General features: G+C 42.7%; 1 protein-coding gene and 1 pseudogene across 6 annotated transcripts in view; both read left to right on the forward strand.

Annotated features, from left to right (window-relative positions):
• Window positions 1-333: 333 nt before the first annotated feature.
• LOC104599715 (ribonuclease H2 subunit B) overlaps window positions 334-19082 on the forward strand; it is a 49728-nt gene continuing 30979 nt past the window's right edge. Inside the window, exons 1-7 of one of the 5 annotated variants that reach the window (XM_088891381.1) lie at window positions 335-828; window positions 12941-12988; window positions 13126-13157; window positions 13920-13975; window positions 16876-16944; window positions 17311-17412; window positions 17677-17753. In XM_088891381.1, the coding sequence (XP_088747507.1) occupies window positions 13927-13975; window positions 16876-16944; window positions 17311-17412; window positions 17677-17753 (297 nt within the window). In that variant the 5' untranslated portion in view covers window positions 335-828; window positions 12941-12988; window positions 13126-13157; window positions 13920-13926. Of the gene's footprint in view, window positions 829-12940; window positions 12989-13091; window positions 13158-13919; window positions 13976-16875; window positions 16945-17310; window positions 17413-17676; window positions 17754-19082 lie in introns of those variants that run through there. The other 4 variants (XM_088891383.1, XM_088891382.1, XM_088891380.1 and 1 more) reach the window with 4 other exon arrangements.
• LOC148790520 (auxin response factor 10 pseudogene) lies at window positions 5971-12934 on the forward strand (annotated as a pseudogene). Its single transcript, XR_016078852.1, has 3 exons — window positions 5971-5977; window positions 6067-8915; window positions 8991-12934. The product of XR_016078852.1 is annotated as an auxin response factor 10 pseudogene (transcript).

Below are 19082 nucleotides of genomic sequence, written 5' to 3' on the forward strand. Positions count from 1 at the left end.
ACCAAAATCACCAAAATACCCCTCAACCCCAAATCACTAAAATACCCTTGACTAAAATTACCCGAATTACCCATTTGACCAATACCCAAATTACCCTGACCTAATTCCAAAAAATGCCCCTCCTTTCAAAAGCACTAGAATTACCAAAATACCCTTGTTCAAGTTACCCGAATTCCTCCTAACCTGATTCCCAGATTACCCCATGTTTCCAAAAAATACCAAGTCGATACCCCCAAACCCTACATTACCTATTGTAACACCCATTTTTCTCAGTTTTTGTTCAAAACCCCCCCTTCCTTCCGGGGGCTATTCCCAAATAGAGAGGTCGAAAAAAAGAAGCAGCTGGGGGCTTTCACTCTCTCTTCATTTTCCTTTGGGACTGCCGAATGGAGAACTGAGAGAAAACTCTGAAAGAAGAAAATAGAGAGGGTCCGTGAGAGAGAAAGAGAGCTAGGAAGAGAGAAGTGGGGAAGGGGGTCTCACTCTCGCCGTTTTCTTTTTGGGAAGCCTGAAGGCTGCGGAATGGAGAGTTTAGAGAGAGGCGATACCAGACGAAGATCGGTGAGGGAGAAAGAGAGCTAGGAGGGAGAGAAGAAAATAGAGAGGGTTGGTCGAAGGTCTAGAGAGAGGAGGGAAGATTGTTAAAGAGAGATTGAAAAAAAAAAAGGAACAGTCGAAGGTTCTGTCTCAGCCCACGCCAAACCTGAAGAGAAAAGTTGCTTCCAGCAGAACCCAAAGCAGAGATTCCGCTGCTGAAAAAGAGTTCATCGAGAAGCCAAGATTTCCACATTCTCTTGCATCAACGTTTCTCATTTCACGTCACAAGAGGTATAGTTCGATTACCTCATATCTGTATTTAGTTTTTCAACTGTAGTTCTAATCATGCGCTCTTTTGTTTTTTTTTTTTTTATTTGTTAGTTTATCCCTCTGTTGTTATTTGCAGTTTTTGTTCTTGCTTCTTGGGTTTGTTTTTCCCAGTTTGAGGCTTGTGGGTTCTCTGGAGTTCAAGAGGTTCACGCTTCCTCTCTTCTCAGACCATTCAGCTGAGTCCCGAGGTGGGGGTTCTGATAGAAAAGGGGTGAGGAAGCATTTTCTCATCCTTTTGCTCAGGCCCTTGCGTCCAAAAGGGATTGGTCTGGGAATGCAGAAGGGAGCACTCTTTCGAGCTACTAGAGGATCCGAGTCTCCAATCCAGTTTCCATGCGAGTAGGGATTATGGTGTTCACATTGACCAGAGAGAGGGGTGCTAACCCCTTCCGTCTCTCTCTCTCTCTCATCTTACCCACATTTGTCTGCCTTGTCCGGGTCGAATGGTATGGAGTCACCATTAATTTCAAATTTATTTTCAAAATCCAGTCCTGGGAGACCCATCACTGCCGGGGTATTTTCCCAACGTTCACATAAGGAAAATTTAATAATTTTAGGCCTTAAAAATTAGCACACTTTCATAGTAACAAACAAACAATTAAAAAAAAACTAAAGAAGTGACAATATAAAATGAAGAGAGAATGATCAAATATCTAGCTAAAACATTCAAGTCATAACCTATTATTGATATTATTGAAACAAGTGGGTGGAGAATGATCAATATAAAATGAAGAGACCCATCACTGCCGGGGTATTTTCCCAACGTTCACATAAGGAAAATTTAATAATTTTAGGCCTTAAAAATTAGCACACTTTCATAGTAACAAACAAACAATATTCAAACAATTAAAAAAAAACTAAAGAAGTGACAATATAAAATGAAGAGAGAATGATCAAATATCTAGCTAAAACATTCCAGTCATAACCTATTATTGATATTATTGAAACAAGTGGGTGGAGAAAACATGAATTAAAAACTAATTATTCTCCATGAAAACTAACAAAATCCTAAGTGATGGACTATGTATTTACTCTTTTAATGGTGCAAGGATAAAGATAAAAGAAAAGCTTGACAAATTATCAATCTAAATGAATGCCGACTAATAAAGCCAAGTCTTTAATTAGCATGGACAAACTAAAGTGGATGATGATGATCAAATTACCTATATTCTAAAGCATGCATTGCAAGAAAGAAAAAAAGAACTCGGTTGAGAAGGCCTAACGTTGATTAGAAAAAAAAGGGACATGTGAAATTTGGATGGGAAGAATTTGTGTCATGATTAAAACACTTCAGCTAATTAAATTAACAAGAAACTAGATAAATTAACAAGTGTCATACCTTGGAGAAGACTTCAGCTAAAATCAGCTTGTTCCTCTTTATGTGAAGTTTAGAAGCTTCTTAATCTTGAATCCCCGATCATCGTGAAAGGCTGAAAATATGAGTTATGTGGCCCAAATGACAAACGAACACGGCTGGATGACTGATTCTTTTCTACTGCACTATTGTTGCTTCAAGAACGCTACATGCTTTTTCTCTTGGATGTATCCATGACTTGGGGGTGTTCTTTGGCTTCTAGATGATATGGGAGAAACTCTAGGGACGTTGGAGATGGTGGGGAGTGAGTCTAGGACGTGAGTTAGGGAAGCTTGGGGCTGCTTGGGACGTGAAGGGAGGGGGGTATTCTCTAAGCTAATGGGGGTAGAGTTCTCTCCCTAAGTTGGATTGTGTGTCTAAAATGTGAGAAAGGGGGGTATTTATAGATTTTTGAGAAGGGTTTTAGAAGGGAATGGAGGGCTGAGATAGGGAGCCTAGGAATATCAATTGTTGAGGTTTAAAGGGTTTCTGGAGAGAGATTGATTGAGGGAAGGGACTGTCAAGACAGCTTTGAGAGAGATCCTCTCAATCAATCAAGGCAATAAGTGGAAGATTTCACCAATTTACCTAAATTGGACATTCCCAGTTTTGGTGATTGGCTTGATTGATTGGAGGCTCCTAGCTGGTCAAATCTTGGATTTTAAAACGGTTCTAGAAGTTGAGAGGAAGGATATGGTCGTTGGATGCCCTAGGTTCGAAGTTGTTGTGAAGAGGATTCCAAACAGAGGGCCTAAATCGAATCTAGCTTCGAGTCTCAAGATGGAGGGGCTAATGGTGTCGGAATTGGATGATCTTGGTAACGTTGGACTTGGAATTTTGAGATCTATCCACCTATAAATAAGGTTGGATTTCAGATTTCATGTGGCATAGGGTTCAGGATAAAAAATGATCCCGATCGGACCATCAAAATCGGTTCCAGTTTTGGGTCTTGAGATGAAGGGGTAAACGGTGTCGGATTTGGGTGATCTTGGTGTTGGCGGACTTGGATTTTTGGGATCTATGTACCTATGGTGTTGGATTTCTGATTCGACATGAAATGAGGTTCAGGATCAAAATGACTCCAATCGGACGATCAGAATTGGTTCCAGCTTCGGGTCTTAAGATGAAGGGGTAAATGATGCCGGATTTGGGTGACCTTGGTATCATTGGATTTGGATTTTTGGGATTTACGTACCTATGGTTTTGGATGTCTGATTTGATGTAAGATGAGGTTCAAGATCAAAATGACCCCGATTGGACGATCGAAATCGGTTCTGGCTTCGAGTCTTAGGATGAATGGGTAAACAGTGTCGGACTCGGGTGGTCTTGGTGTCGTTGGATTTTGGGCTCTACATACCTATGATCTCGGATTTTTGATTTGATGTCAAATGAGGTTCATGATCAAAATGACTCTGAGCGGACGAATGGAATCGATTTCGGCTTTGGGTCTTAAGATGAAGGGGTAAATGATGTCAGATTTGGGTGATCTTGGTGTCATCGGATTCAGATTTTTGGGCTCTACGTACCTATGGTCTTGGATCCTTGAAGCCCAAACTTTTGTAAAATTTCAAAAATACCCCCAAATTGGCTGAGAGGTCAGTTGAAGCATGCTTAAAGCTCAAAGTGCTGCAAAAAGACAAAGGGTGCAAAAATGGGGTGTCTACAAGTGACTTTAGAGATCCCAGGTCTTAGACCAAATTTATTTTTATGAACTAACTCTTTCTTTTTGTTGACTAGTATAACCCAACCATCAGCTGGGTGCTCCTTCCTTGCTTTTGGATAGTCATGATACTTATATCGATGCCACCTGCAATTGATGCATAAATCAAAAATACTTTTTAAAAAACTTTAATCTTGTCCTGAGTCTCTTCATTTGTGAGAGGAATTTCCATGATGAAAGGCCTAGTGTTATCCACTCTCACACACTCTAGGATGCAAGGTTCTGTACATTTTAATAGTGTCATCATCCAATTTCAGAACTTCACCAACATCTCTTAAGATTATTTCAAGGTCATCTCTGGACCAGCATTCAATCGGTAGACCTGAGCTAATCCAGAGATCAGCTGTTTCAAACTTGGCTCTAAATGGATTAAAGCTAGGCTTCCAAGGGACCAAGACCAGATATTTACCCTCAACTGAATATCAGTCTTACTTTCCACCCCCCATTCCTTAGCTTTCTCAATCACAGTTGAGATTGGTTCAGCCTCACCCAGTATTTTGGCATAGAGGCACAATGACCAACAGTCAACCCTATCCTTCTTAAGTTTCAACTCATCCAGGTTGGTGGTGTGTGCAACTTTAGAATGCTGCAACTGAGCTTTGCCTTGATTGTGAACTGTTTCCATCTTCTGGAAATAAACTATTGTAGGGTCTCACCAGAACGTGTTTGAAATATTAATATATCATTAGGAGTCAAGATAAACCTCAAAACAATCTTATATTATTCTACATTTATATAGAGAGAACAATCGATTCTCATCTTTTTATATCTCACTGTAATATCTGTTTTCTGCATTTTTTGTGATTGTTTTTGTAATTTCTATTATTATTTCTATGTTTTTATTTTTTATGTAATTTTTGTTTTTCATTTCTATGCTTTTTGTTATTATTGTGTAATTTATATTGTATATTTTTTTGTAATTTATGCTGTTTTTATATAATTTCCTGTTTTTATTTTTTATTTTTGTAAAATTTGTTATTTTCTTCATCTCCTATGTTATTTCCATGATTTTTGTTATTTTTTGCATTTTGTATGTTTTTTCTGCAATTTACGTATGTCTTAATGAATTAAAAGATTAAGGGATAAGTAGACTGTATTCCCCCTCAGAAATATGAAATTACAGCCACCTCCTAGTCTACTAGTAGTCCCCCTATAAACCGCATCCTGCCCGTGGATTTGGCATCAGTCCATGGTCAGGATTCATTCCACCCCTAGGGTGGAGCTATGATTTCTAGGGGTGGACTGAACGGTTAAAACCCTGAAGATTAATAGGTTGGGTGAGTTGGATTGAGTTAAGGTGGGTTTGAGTTGAACCTAGCCCATTTAATTTTATTTTAATAAGTTCTTAATGGGTGTTAATGGACCCTATTGCCACCCGTACCCACAACAATGACTATCTATACCCATTTGTTATAGATTGAATAACTGGAAAAAAAGGGACTACAATGACAACAATCTAAATCCCTCTTCTCCGGTAATGTTTTTCTATGTAACTTTTTCATGAGAAAGCACTAATTCCTCGACAGAAAGGTTAAAACATAAAGTGAATAGTGGTGCCCAATTAAGGAAAAAAATGGATTTAAACATGGCCATGTCAAAATTATGATTCTCTTGACTATTAAAAAACAAGGGTATTTGTGTCATTTGGACTAAACTGATAGTTTTTATGGAAAAGTATGGACAGGCCCAATGCAGATTTCTGAATTCCATTGCAGATCTATAAACACTCAAAATGTCAAAAACCCCTGCTCTATACACCAATGCCCGCCCGTGAATTGGCATCAATTCTGAGCTGGCACCCACACCAACTGTACTTTGGGCCTAAAAATTCTGACCCTGGGCTGAACCGTCATTCTTCCTAGTTTTTAAGGATTGAGATAATAGAGAAAATTCCACTTTAGTACCCTAAACTTTGGGCGTAGTGTCAAGTTAGTACCTGGACTTTCAAATGTCATTGCAGTACCCAAACTTTTGAAAAGTGTCAAGTTGGTCCCTAACATTAACCAATCGTTAATTATCTGATCACATGATGACATGTATAACTTTTTTTTTTGAAAATGTCAAAACTACCCTTCAAAAGAAGACATTGTTCATTGTCTTCTACCTTGAAACTGAACTGATTGAGGTGTAAAACCATTGCCTTTTTTGCGCTTGGCGGACCCTGAGACAGATGAGGTTTATGCAAAGATAAGGTTGGTACCTACCCCTTTGGAATGATGAACCTGACTATGATGACGATGGGGTTCTTGGAAGTAACAGATCTGTCGTTGCAGAGAAACCTGCCTCTTTTGCAAAGACCCTAACACAATCTGATGCCAACAATGGTGGTGGTGTCTCTGTCTCTCAGTACTGTGCTGAGACAATCTTCCCCCACCTCGACTATTCTGCAGATCCTCCTATGCAAACTGTTCTTGCCAAGGATGTTCATGGCGAGGTTTGGAAATTCTGACATATTTACAGGGGTACACCACGTTGCCACCTCCTGACAACAGGATAGAGTACCTTTGTGAATCAGAAGAAGCTCATTGCAGGGGATTTAATCGTGTTCCCGAGAGCAGAGAATGGTGAGCTCTGTGTCGGAATCCGAAGGGCAAAAAGAGGTGTTGGCAGTGGACTAGAATCCCCTCCAGTTGCTGGAAACTGTGTCTTGCCATATGGGGGTTTTTTCTGTCTTCTTAAGGGAAGATGAAAACAAACTAATGAGAAATGTCAATGGTGGGAATTCAAACTCTGGTGTGGGGTTTTTCCAAGAGCAAGCAATCCAGAGTTCTATGTGAAGGCCTCAACTGTAAAGGCAGCAATGTGGATCCAGTGGTGTCCAGGAATGAGGTTCAAGATGGCATTTGAGACCGAAGATTCTTCACGGATAAGCTGGTTCATGGGACATGGAGACTGATGTGGCGTAATCCGGCTGCTCTCTGCTGGGTGCTGATGTGGCGTAATCCGACTGCTCTCTGCTGGGTGCTGATGTGGCTGCCAGCAACAACGAGAACTAGGTTCCTGAAAGAGAAGAGTCAGAGATCCCGGGGTGGCTCACCTGGCGAGGATACTCCGATGGCTAAGTTAGAACACAGTGATAGTAGAGAGCTAGAGAGCAAAGATTACACACAATCAAATAGATAATAGAACGTATCCTCGCCCCTGGGGAGGGGGCGGTGTCTCTATATACTGTAGCCCAGGTGGGTAGGTGGAACGATCACTGGATCCCTGCAGTGATGGGACCTGATGTGGCGCGTTAGTTGGATGAAACGCCGCCAAACGGTAACACTGTCGCTTCCCGTCAGAACGGGAGTTGGTGAGCTAATATTACCGTTACAAGTGCAGTCCTAATGGGACACAAAGTACGGAGGTGTGTTCCTCGAGGTTGCCAAGCGGAGACCCGAACGGTAGGCGAGCTGCCTGATAGCGAGTTAATTGGTAACGAGCTTCTCGAGCTCATGCTCAAGTCTACCCTTGTCATGAATGCTGAAGTGCCTTCGAGCCCGGGGTAAGTCACCTACCCGGGCTTGACCTGTGATGAACTTGGTCCCGTTATCCTGGTCGTGATTTGGTACTGGGATGATCTTAGCCCGAAGTGACTATAGTTCGGGGTATTAGTGTATCCGAGCTCGCTTCGTAGCGAGCTGATTTACGCTGAGCTGTCACTTGTGTTGAGTCATGTCCACGTGCCGATCTGATCATGTCGAGTTTGTCATATATGCCGAGTCACGTCCACGTGTCTCTTGATTACGAGGTCGGGCCAAATTCCCCTTCATCAATTGCCCCCCACTCCCCGAGCTAGGGGTCTTGACCTAGTGCGGGGAGTTCATGACTTGACCTAGTGCGGTTTACGCGCGGACTCACACAATCTATGAACTCCGCGGACGCCAAAAAATGCGCTAAACTGATTTTGATCTCGAGGGTCGTGTAGCCGGTTTTCTTAGGAGTCGTCAGATTGTTTTGATCTTGACCGTTGCTTCTTCAGTACAGTGGCTATAAATAGGACCCGAGACTCATTTTCTTCACCACAAGCTTACTAGTCTTCGATCTGAGGTCGCGCTTGGCTTCTTTAGCTCGGGTTCTCTAGTTCGCCATCCTCTCCTAGTTCGGTCATTTCTCTTTGGTGAGTCTCCCTTCGCTTTTCCTTTTGGTTTCGTTCAGTTCCATTTAATTCCATGTCTTCCTTTAGTTTCGATAGCCTTCTTGATGAGGTTGAGGAAGGCTCCTCGGCCCAGGTTGGTAGCCAAAACGAGGCTACCCCGGGCTCAGAGGCTGTCCGCGACCCTCCTGAGGTTCAGGCACCTCGGGAAGCGCGAGAGACCTCGGGTAGTCTGGCATCCAGTTCTCACCAAGGTCGGGTGTCGGACCACTTTGGCCCTTCGACAATGACTTTGGACTAGCTTCCGGCTTTAGTTCGCCAGTACAACCTCCCGAGGGAGTTTTCTTACAGTCTCCCCTCAGGCAACTTCCCTTGGGAACACGATCACAATGAGATCGTGATTTTTGAAGAGCAGCTCGTGGCTGGTCTTCGTCTTCCTTTACACCCTTTGATTGTGGAGGTCCTGAAGTCCTTTGACATTACCGTAGACCAGTTACACCCGAACTCCGTCTGTAATGTAGTAGGGACCATTTCACTCTTTCACGAGTACTGTCTTCCTCTCGACCTTGACACCTTTTCTACCATTTTGTCAATCAAGAGAAACTCTTCCTGTGTTCTTCCCGAGCACAGGAGAACCTATTACTTGTCTCTCTGTCCGGGCTATAAGTTATTGCACAAACTCCCCAATAAGTTCCCGGCCTGGAAGCGGGATTACTTTGTGGTCCGTAACCCCGAGGGATGGCCTTTCCCAACCCATTGGAGGCTGGCAATTCAGGTTTCAGGTGTTAGACTGGGCCTGAGAACAAGGGAGACGCTCATGTCTTGGGCAGAGCTCAACTTCCTTTGCTTGGACTATCTTATCGAAGACAAGCTCGTGTAGGCCGACTTAAGTCCTGGTAGGTTGCCTTGGGTTTTTGCTCTCTTTTTTTTTTGATTAGTTCATGGCTAATCTTGCTTCTTATTTTTTGCAGTTACCATGCCGGTTAATGCATAAAGTCTTCTGAGGAGCTCTCAGAAGAAGAAGAGGGCGAATAGGCCGCGCCAGGAGGCCAGTTCTTCGCCCGAGGTCTTGATCGTGGAACCCGCCTCCATTGAGCCTGCCTTCGCTGAGCCTCTCCCGGAAGAGGTTTGACCTGCTTCTCCCGAGGAGGTTTCGGGGGAGGCTTAGCATGAGGGAGATCATCCCTACGAGCCGGAGAGCTCGTCCACGCCTGTGGGGGTGGAGGCTGCTCCGGAGGGTTACCAGGTGAAGGAGAGCATTATGGACCACGTTCTGGCCATGTGCAAGAGTCGGGGCGCCATCTTCCAAGATGAAGTCTCGAAGTGGGCTGAGATGTCTTCGGGCACTCTCTTGGGACTAGTTGCCAGTCACTGTATGGTGGTAAGTACACTGCTTTCTTTTCTTTCCTTTTTTCTCTCCTTTTTTGCTGACCTTAGTCTTCTTTTGGTAGGCTAATACGGCTGGTCACGTGCTGGCCTGTGATCCGCACAAAGGAAGCTATTGATGCCAGGGCGAAGTCGCAGAAGCTCCACCGCGAGTTGGACCTGACTCGGGGTGAGGTTCTTAGAGCCAAGAAGGGGGTCGAGGCTCAAAAGGAGCTGATCCTGAATCAGGAGGAGCAAATCTCCTTGCTGATTGCGGAGAAAGAGAGGCTCCAGCAGGAGGCCGTGAACCTCGAGGCCACGATTAGAGAGCGGGCCGAAGTCTTTGAGGCCACTGTTGCAGATGAAAGGAAGAAGGCTGTTGAAAGCTTCAAGGAGTCCCCAGAGTTCGAGGCCCTGTAGGTCGAATACAGCTCGAGCTCCTATCGCTCTGGGTTCAAGCAGTCCCGGCATCTGGTTTGGTAGGAGTTCCCTGATCTTGACCTTGGCGGGATTACGATGAGAGGCTTGGACCCCGAGGTGGCTAAGGCGACAGAGGAGGAGGAGCCCGACTCCCCCGGGGAGGAAAGTGACACCGAAGTCGAAGTGGCAGACCCTTTTGCATGATGGCTTGTTCTCTTTTTCTTTCTTTTTGGACTGTGGATGTACTCTCCCGGGTCGTTGAGCTTGGATTTTCGTAAAATTCTTGTACTTGCCCCTTTTGGCCAATGAAATATATACATTTTTCTGAGTAATCCTGAGTGCCAAGTGATCCAAAGTGTGAGTGAGTTCCGAGCTAGGCAATTTTTTAATGTATAGGTTATCGAACTATCGAGCTACTGAGCTGGCAACGAACAAGGATGATCGATAGTGATACTTCGGACGGCGTAGGTTACCCCGAACTGTTGGGTTACCGAGCACGGTAGCGAGTAAGGGTAACCGGGGTGGAATAGACATTGTAGGGTTTTTATACCCGAGCTGTCATTTCCTTAGGTATTAGGAGCTTGCTTGTGCCAGTGAGGTAACCAGGTCTTATGTAGTGCCTAGGTCCTTGCTAGTTCGGCATTTTTGGCCGTTAGGCTTTGGGAGGGACCCGTAGTCCGCTCCTGAGCTTCTCCCATGCCGAAGTGGCAACTGGGTCTTCTTATGGCCCTTAGGCTTTGGGAGGGACCCGTACTCCACTCCTGAAGTTCTCCCATGCCGAAGTGGCAACTAGGTCTTCTTATGGCCCTTAGGCTTTGGGAGGGACCCGTAGTCCGCTCCTGAACTTCTCCCATGCCGAAGTGACTGGGTCTTCTTATGGCCCTTAGGCTTTGGGAGGGACCTATAGTCCACTCCTGAACTTTTCCCATGCCGAAGTGGCAACTGGGTCTTATAATGGCCCTTAGGCTTTGGGAGGGACCTGTGGTCCGCTCCTGAACTTTTCCCATGCCGAAGTGGCAACTGGGTCTTCTTATGGCCCTTAGGCTTTGGGAGGGACCCGTAGTCCGCTCCTTGGAGACCTGTAAGGAACTAGATGTCAGAGGACCCGGGGTGGCCAACTCGGTGACGTCACTCCGATGGCTAAGTTAGTACTCTCATAGTAGACTGCGAGCTAGAAAACACAATCTGAGAGTTAAAGCTTGCTTACTTGTTTCTGGGGCTGGTGCCTTTCCAGTTCGTAATTAGAGGTAGTATCGCCTTAGATTGCTGATGTTTCACGCCCGAGGTACCCGCTCTCCTTCTAGGGTTTCGAGCTCGTACGTACCTTCCCTGAATATCTGTTTCACTCGGTAAGGACCCTCCCAGTTTGGTTCGAGCTTACCTACACCGGGCTCGAGTACCATAATTTTTCGGAGGACCAGGTCCCCTACACGGAAGTGCCTCTTCCTGACTCGGGCGTTATAATACCGAGCTACTCTTTGCTGGTAGGCTGCGGTCCGGATATATGCGAGGTCCCGTACCCCTTCAACCAGCATGGCACCGACCCCGGTCAGAGTGAGGCCAATTTGGGATGAGGAGCCCTGGATCCTCCACGTAGATGGCTCATCCAATCAACAAGGAAGCGGGGCCGGCGCTGTTCTACATGGACCAAGCGAGGTGAAACTGGAGTATGCACTTCGGTTCGAGTTCGCGGCGAGGGACTTGTCTTTCTCTCCTGCCGCGAGATGAGACCTGGGAGGTCTCTCCCCGGCTAGGACGGCTGCTTTGGTGGCGAGCATTGCTCGGGGTGATTGGACACTGAGGTGGGGTTGGTTGCTGGTTCTGCTGCAGTGGCGGGAACTGTTGCTGGTACATGTGGTGCAGAACTTGTCGTTGGTAATGCTGGAACTGCTGAACTTGCTGCATTTGGGCTTGGATAGCCCGCACACAGTATACCAGGTCGCTTAGTTGGTTTTGTCCTCTGGGGGAACAATAGATGGTTCAACGGAGGTCGCACCCACTACGGGGGGAAGTGGGGTGTTCACAGGTTGAGTTGGTTGGGGCACAGCAGGTGCTGGGATCCCACCCGTGGGGATCGGTATGGTGAACTGGCCTATACAGGCAGTTGGGAACTGGGGTTGCCCTCGGCGGTATTTGCCTCTCTGTGCTGTCCGGCGTTGCTGGAAGAAGCCATGGGTTTGACTTTGAGTTTTTAGGTTTTTGGATTGGAAATGAAAAGGCTTTTTGTAACAAGTACTCCCACAAACGGTGCCAATTGATGTGGCGTAATCCGGCTGCTCCCTGCTGGATGCTGATGTGGCTGCCAGCAATGATGAGAACTAGGTTCCTGAAAGAGAAGAGGCAGAGATCCCGGGGTGGCTCACCCGGCGAGGATACTCCGATGGCTAAGTTAGAACACAGTGATAGTAGAGAGCTTGAAGATAATAACAGTGAGAGAGCTAGAGAGCAAAGATTACACACAATCAAATAGATAATAGAACGTATCCTCGCCCCTGGGGGGGGGGGGGGGGCGGTGTCTCTATATACTGTAGCCCAGGTGGGTAGGTGGAATGGTCACCGGATCCCTGTAGTGATGGGACCTGATGCGGCGCGTTAGGTGGATGAAACACCGCCAAACGGTAACACTGTCGCTTCCCGTCAGAACGGGGAGTTGGTGAGCTAATATTACCGTTACAAGTGCAGTCCTGATGGGACACAAAGTACGGAGGTGTGTTCCTCAAGGTTGCCAAGCGGAGACCCGAATGGTAGGCGAGTTGCCTGATAGCGAGTTAATTGGTAACGAGCTTCTCGAGCTCGTGCTCAAGTCTACTTTTGTCATGAATGCTGAAGTGCCTTCGAGCCCGGGGTAAGTCACCTACCCGAGCTTGACCTGTGATGAACTTGGTCCCGTTATCCCGGTCGTGATCTGGTACTGGGACAATCTTAGCCTGAAGTGACTTTAGTTCGGGGTATTAGTGTATCCGAGCTCGCTTCGTAGCGAGCTGATTTACGCTGAGCTGTCACCCGTGTTGAGTCAGGTCCACGTGCCGATCTGATCATGTTGAGTTTGTCATATATGCCGAGTCACGTCCACGTGTCTCTTGATTACGAGGTCGGGCCAAATTCCCCTTCATCAGAGACTATATCTTCTGTTCAGGTTGCTGACCCCATCTGCTGGCCTAATTCACCTTGGAAGCTGCTTCAGGTATATTGTTTGTCGATTATATCGTCATTTAAACTCATTGTGCTTTTTCTCTGATTTTTCTTTCCATTAACTTTGGACTAATTCCATCTGTTATTTTTTCAAGGATAGTGACATTTAATTTTTTTTATTTACGGCAGTGGTTTTACACCTCAACCGGTTCAGTCTCAAGGTAGAAGACAATGAACAATATCTTATTTTGGAGGATAGTTTTGACATTTTCAAAAATTTAAGTTGTATATGTCGTCACATGATCAGATAACTGATGATCGGTTAACGGTAGGGACTAACTTGACACTTTTTGAAAGTTTGGATACTGCAGTGATTGTAATTGTTTGATTTGATGGGGTACTAACTTTACACTACCCCCAAAATTTAAGGTACTAAAATGGATTTTTCCCGAGATAATATAATGATACATTTTGAAGTTCGGATACTAAAGTAAAACTGTTGCAATGTATAGAGCACTAACATGCAATTTACCCTAAACTACCAAACTGAGCTTGATTGCTCGAATTGCCTCAATCTCAAAAAAGGTGGTACCAAACATCGAAAGACAATTTCTCCCACTCTTCACCCTTCTTCTCCTTATCTGTTATAAGTTATAACTTATAAGAGGAATTTTTTCTCTGCGAAGTGGAAACGCGAAAGCTCGATCTCTGGCGGCTTCTTAACAACATCCCTTCTTATACACGAAATATTTTATAAAGACAAAATCTGTTAAACTTAGGTATTTTAGAGTATTGATTTTGTCTTCCTTAAGTATCCTATCTCTTTACCTCTCTTTCTCCATGTGCAGTTCTGATAATTAGTAGTCAAATTTGGGAATCTTGTTTGACATGGACTTGACCATCGTGCTTATTTTTAAACAACTATTGATATTTCAGTTGCTATTCACTGAAAGTCTTCTTTCTTTTCGTTGTTTGTTTTGCAGAAAAGATATGGCTTGGTGGGATAACGTTGCAGAAACTCGCATTGTCATTGCACCCGGTAACTTGTCACCCTTCATGTCTTACTGAAATTCATTGGCTAGGACTTAATCACTTCGCCAATCTCTACCTACGTTACATATGTAGAGTGTATTTTCAGGCGCTGTAATAGTTTGAGTGATTCAAAGAATCCCACCCAAAGTGCAATTTGGGATTTTATCTGGTATTTACTAATTAGTACCTTGGCATTTTGAAATGACCCCTTGAATGGTGATTTGCTTTGCTGTTTTCAAAGTGACCAAAATGGCTAATAGAAGCGTCTGACACCAACTGTTTCAACACTCAATAACTTGTGTTGGCACCTGTGGAACTTTGGTAACTTCATAGGAGTCCACACATGTGCACATACCAACGTGATGTAGGACCAGAATGAGAAAAGTCCCACCAGAATGAATGTGGTTGGAAGAAGAGGGAAATTAAGATTCTTAGTAATGAGAGAAAGAGATTCAGATCTGCAATAGAGAAGATATTGAAGCAAGAAAGGTTACACAACTAGAAGGGAGAGAAAAAAAAGATTGCACCTCTGACCTCCAGAAGAGAGAGAGAGATTTTGTACTTTTATACACAAGTAGCTTCAAAATAACTTTTATTTCACCGTTTCCAATAAAAAACTTTTATTTCATTAAATCAACTCTAGAATTCTAATTTTAATCTTTATTTATAGATTAAGCATAATGGCTCGCCCCTCCTTTTACATACTGCAATTTAAACTTGAAAACTAATCCAAACAACTTCCAACTGCTTCAAAACTAAGACAAACTCATAGGTATATAGGGAGATTCAAATAAGGACTTTAATCGTAAAACAATGAATGATACTTTACTAGTTCTACGAAGCGGCTGCCTGGTTGATGGTTGCTTTTGTGTTCTGTCCAGTTTTAGAAAATGAAACCACAGTTTGGCATTCTTTGACATGGGTTTGTGGCCATGGAATCACAAACCCTATGGTTCCAGGAACAGAAATAAAGGGATTTTTTTAGAAAACTATGAATTTTAGTGTTCTCATCTAGGAAAGAGTTTTTGTTGATGCAAACATGACATCGTGGGTGATTCAATGCATCTCTCACATTTTGGATTGTGTATCTCCCCTATTTTTATGGTATTTTTTCTTGCAATTATTATATAATAATGTCTACACGGCAAGTTTCTTAGTCCAAAGTCCATATAAGCAATACCATGTGACAAGTTCCTTGGCCCACAAGCCACAGGAAAACTCATGCTAAAATGCCCATTATTTTTTGATGAATGAAGATAATTTATTAGTCCAGAAAATTAAGGCAATACAGGAAACCCATGAAGAGGCACGAGCTGTTACCTCTTCTAACAGAGTATTACATCAAGTTAAATACAGGAATAAACAGAAATAAAATTATAGAGCAGCCCAAAATAAATGTTCCCTTGAAGCCCCTTGCTTAGCTAACCCATCCGCTAAGGTATTTGCTGATCTTCCCACCCTAAGAGAGGTAACAGTCATGTTTCTTGTTAGCCAATTGACTTTCCTCAATAAATCTCTGTGTTGCCACATAGCTGAAGCTGGATCTGTCAGCCATCCCACAACAATTTTGGAGTCTCCTTCAACTACCAAATGCTGAACTCCTAATTGTTCTGCAATCTGAATACCTTGTACAGCCGCTAAAATCTCAACTCTATTGGAGTCTCATGTTCCCATGGGGCCTGAAAACAAGGCTAAGATGTTGCTTTCCTTATCTCTCAGCACCCCTCCTATCCCTGATGGGCCTGGGTTTCCTTGGCTGCTACCATAAAAATTCAGCTTTGCCCAACCTTCAGGCAGAGACATCCACACTGCAGATTCCCTGCCCTTCCTCGTATAGCTATTAGCCACCGCTATCCAGTTTCTCCAAATATCTTCAAAGGAAAATGTATGAAAGAAGTCCATAGTTCTTAACCAATGAATGGCCCTAGTTGAGAGACAATCCTCAACAGCCTGAATGCTTCTTTCCTTTTCCTTGAATACCCTTTCATTCCTTTCTTCCTAGATTGCCCACAAGGCGGCTGCTCTAATACATCTCCACATCGTTTTTCCTTTTTTTGTAGGCCACACAAAAAAAAGAAGGATCAAACAACTGACTTAAGTCTGTGGTCAGATTCCACCTGCACCCAAACAAAGAAAAAATCCAACTCCAAATAGCACTAGAAAAGGAACAAGATACAAGTAAGTGGGAGCAATCCTCACTACTAGCCTTGCAAAGTACACCCTAGTTAGGGGACAAACACATGAAAGGCCTTTTCTTCTGCAAGCAGTCCAAGGTATTAATCTTTCTATAAAACACCTCCTAGCAAAAAATAATAATTTTAGGTGGAATAGGTGTAGACCATATCTCCTTGGTCGGAAAACCCAACTGTCCCGGGGAAGAGCAAAGGGCCTTAAAAAAGGAAGCACAAGTGAAGTAACCTTTTGGATGAGGGAATCTCACATCCAAACTAAGAGGGTCTAGAAAGACCTGCCCATTTTTTATCATTATTCAAACATGCTCAGTCAGTCAAAGATCAACAGTGATGGCTGAGATTTACATCCACATCCACGTGCGACTTGCATACAATCATCATCATCATCGTCATTATTATTATTATTTGTTGTTTAAGGATGAAACCTTGTATAGAACACCATCTTTTGTATTGCATGGCTGAAAACTAAAAGTAAATAGCTTACAGAACAGCATTAAATGATTCAGTGAAAAAAAAATCCGTTTTTCACTTTGAGTACAATCAGACCTAGTTTTTTATTTTATTTTTTTATTTTGGGACAAGGCTTAGACGATGATGATGATGATGTACATATTAACTATTTTGGATTATTGCAGTGTTCATTTTGCATAGCTATATTTATGGATTTGGATTTCATTTTAATGATGTATTATCTCAAAATTCAAACATCTTGCAGAACCTGGCTCTACAATTTCAGCTAGAAATGGGGAAGGATGTTTCTTGTTTCTCCGTCATCCGAAGTCAGGTGATTTGATAAGCTTTTGTTTACTTAAATTTCATGCATCTAACACGTTAAAGTTGTGGAGGAAATGTTGTAGCTAGAATTTGATTGTTTTTTTTTTTATACTTTTGGAAGCTTTTAGCAAACTGTCAAGCATTATTCTTGTATGGTCAAAGTTAATTATCAACAGCATGCATGGGTTTTAGTTGGTTACCTATTACCAAATTCAATTGTTCTATGTCAATATTTGTCTTATTGAACGACTAACAATTACACATTTAAAATGAATCTGAACATTAAACCCTTCCCATTTTTTTTTCAATATGTGAAAACTTGAAATCCCTAAATGTTTGGCAGTAACTATATGATTTATTTTTCACTAATTGTCAGGAGATACAACATCTTATTTCTTTATTAATGGATCTATTCAAGAGTTTCACTGGTTCAAGCAATCGTATGGGTCTTGGTTCATAGGTGATTATGTTTGTGAAGGTATGGATTTTTCATTAAATTATCTAAGGTATGATGCAGGTGCACCCCAATTTCGATAAAGAGGGCATACCCTAGTTATTAGTCTAAGAGCCTGTTTTAAAAGATTGATGTATTAATGTTCGTGATCATAAACATGGGTATCTTTTGTCGTATCACTAGGAACAACCCTGGTTTATAAAAAATGAGATTTTCCCAATGCAATGCCCCTTTTCTTACCTTTTGTGTGTTTTTAACAACCATCCTTTGCTTATTGTCTATGTACAGATGGGTGCCTGTATACAGCTACTCCAATTGATCCTATTTTTATTTTGTTGCCCATTTTTGAGGAAGCTCGAATGAAGGTATGATGCTCATATGTAATGATTTTTACAATTTTTTTTTATATAAGGCAAGATTATTCTGTTGTGTTGAGCCTGGAATAAGATGAAGTGTCTTGCCACATTGATGTAGCCAGAGGTGGGAGTCTGGTTTCTGGTTGAGGCTGTTTCAAGCTTGAAACAGAACATCGAAAAGGCCGGACTGGTGCTAAGAAACAGAATTAGGAAATTAACAATAAAAAGTCTTTTAGTCCATTCAAAAACAGTGAATTATATTAATTTTATAAGAAGTATGATATATACAGTGGAGATGTGCCGAGCACCCTAACATTAGGCCTAGCCCTTGCTATCCTCTTCTCCCTTTCCCCACAACTCTCCACTTACATGTGATTCACTTTTCACAGCAATACAAATTACACTTTACTTTTTCTTCTGACAAACCTAGAACAGCTGAAGTTTGTTGAGACCTTCTTTTGCTAATGCATCTATCATGCTATTAACAGACCTTGGAACCATGGTTCACAAATCACAATATTGGCGAGATTTGGTGAAATTTTCCTGAAATCTCCCCATTTTTCTAGGTAGAAATACAGATTTTCCAAGAATCTTTCCCCCTGATATCTTTGATATTTTGTCGGTATGTTGACAATATTTCGGATTTCATTGATAGACTATACTTTTAAGGTTTACAAGTTACAACTTTAGAATATTATTAGAAACTTTCTGATATTTCATTAGAACCATCATAGTTTTTTAAAGATAAAAACAAGTGGGGATTTGGTGATTAGATCATTGGCTTACTATTTTGATATGGTTTACTTACAAAGCCATTGTAATTCAAAAGAAAAAGAAAAAGGCACACAACTATGGAAGATAATTCTTTATCTAATTAAAATATATAGTAGCAAAAAAGACTAAAGTCAAAATGGCAAGTAAATGACATATGCAATGAAGAGAAGATGGCTAAAAGACAAGATGACAAAAAAATTCTTTGGCAAGTCATTGCTGATTTCCAGGAAAGAAACAAGGCAGGGTGGTCAGATGGTCCACTCCAGCATTTGGCTCTGTTAAACCAAATTTGGATGGATGGATGTAGCCTCAGTAACCCAGGAGCTTCAGGTATTGGTAGTGTAATCAGGGGTTTTACCCGAAGGGTGGTTCTGAGCTATTTGGTCCTATTGGTTTTGGAAACTCCCCAAGGACTGAGTTAAAAGCTATTTATCAAAGAGGGGTGGGGGGGTGAGTTGACAGCTCTAATCCAAGGGCTGGAATTGTTATGCTTGAAAGACATGAGAATGTTGAAGTAGAAGGTGACTGTCAAACCATTATTTTTTTTTGGGAAAATCTTCTGGT

Source organism: Nelumbo nucifera, chromosome 7 (assembly GCF_055504915.1).
Source record: "Nelumbo nucifera cultivar China Antique chromosome 7, China Antique-T2T, whole genome shotgun sequence".
Classification (NCBI taxonomy): Eukaryota; Viridiplantae; Streptophyta; class Magnoliopsida; order Proteales; family Nelumbonaceae; genus Nelumbo; species Nelumbo nucifera.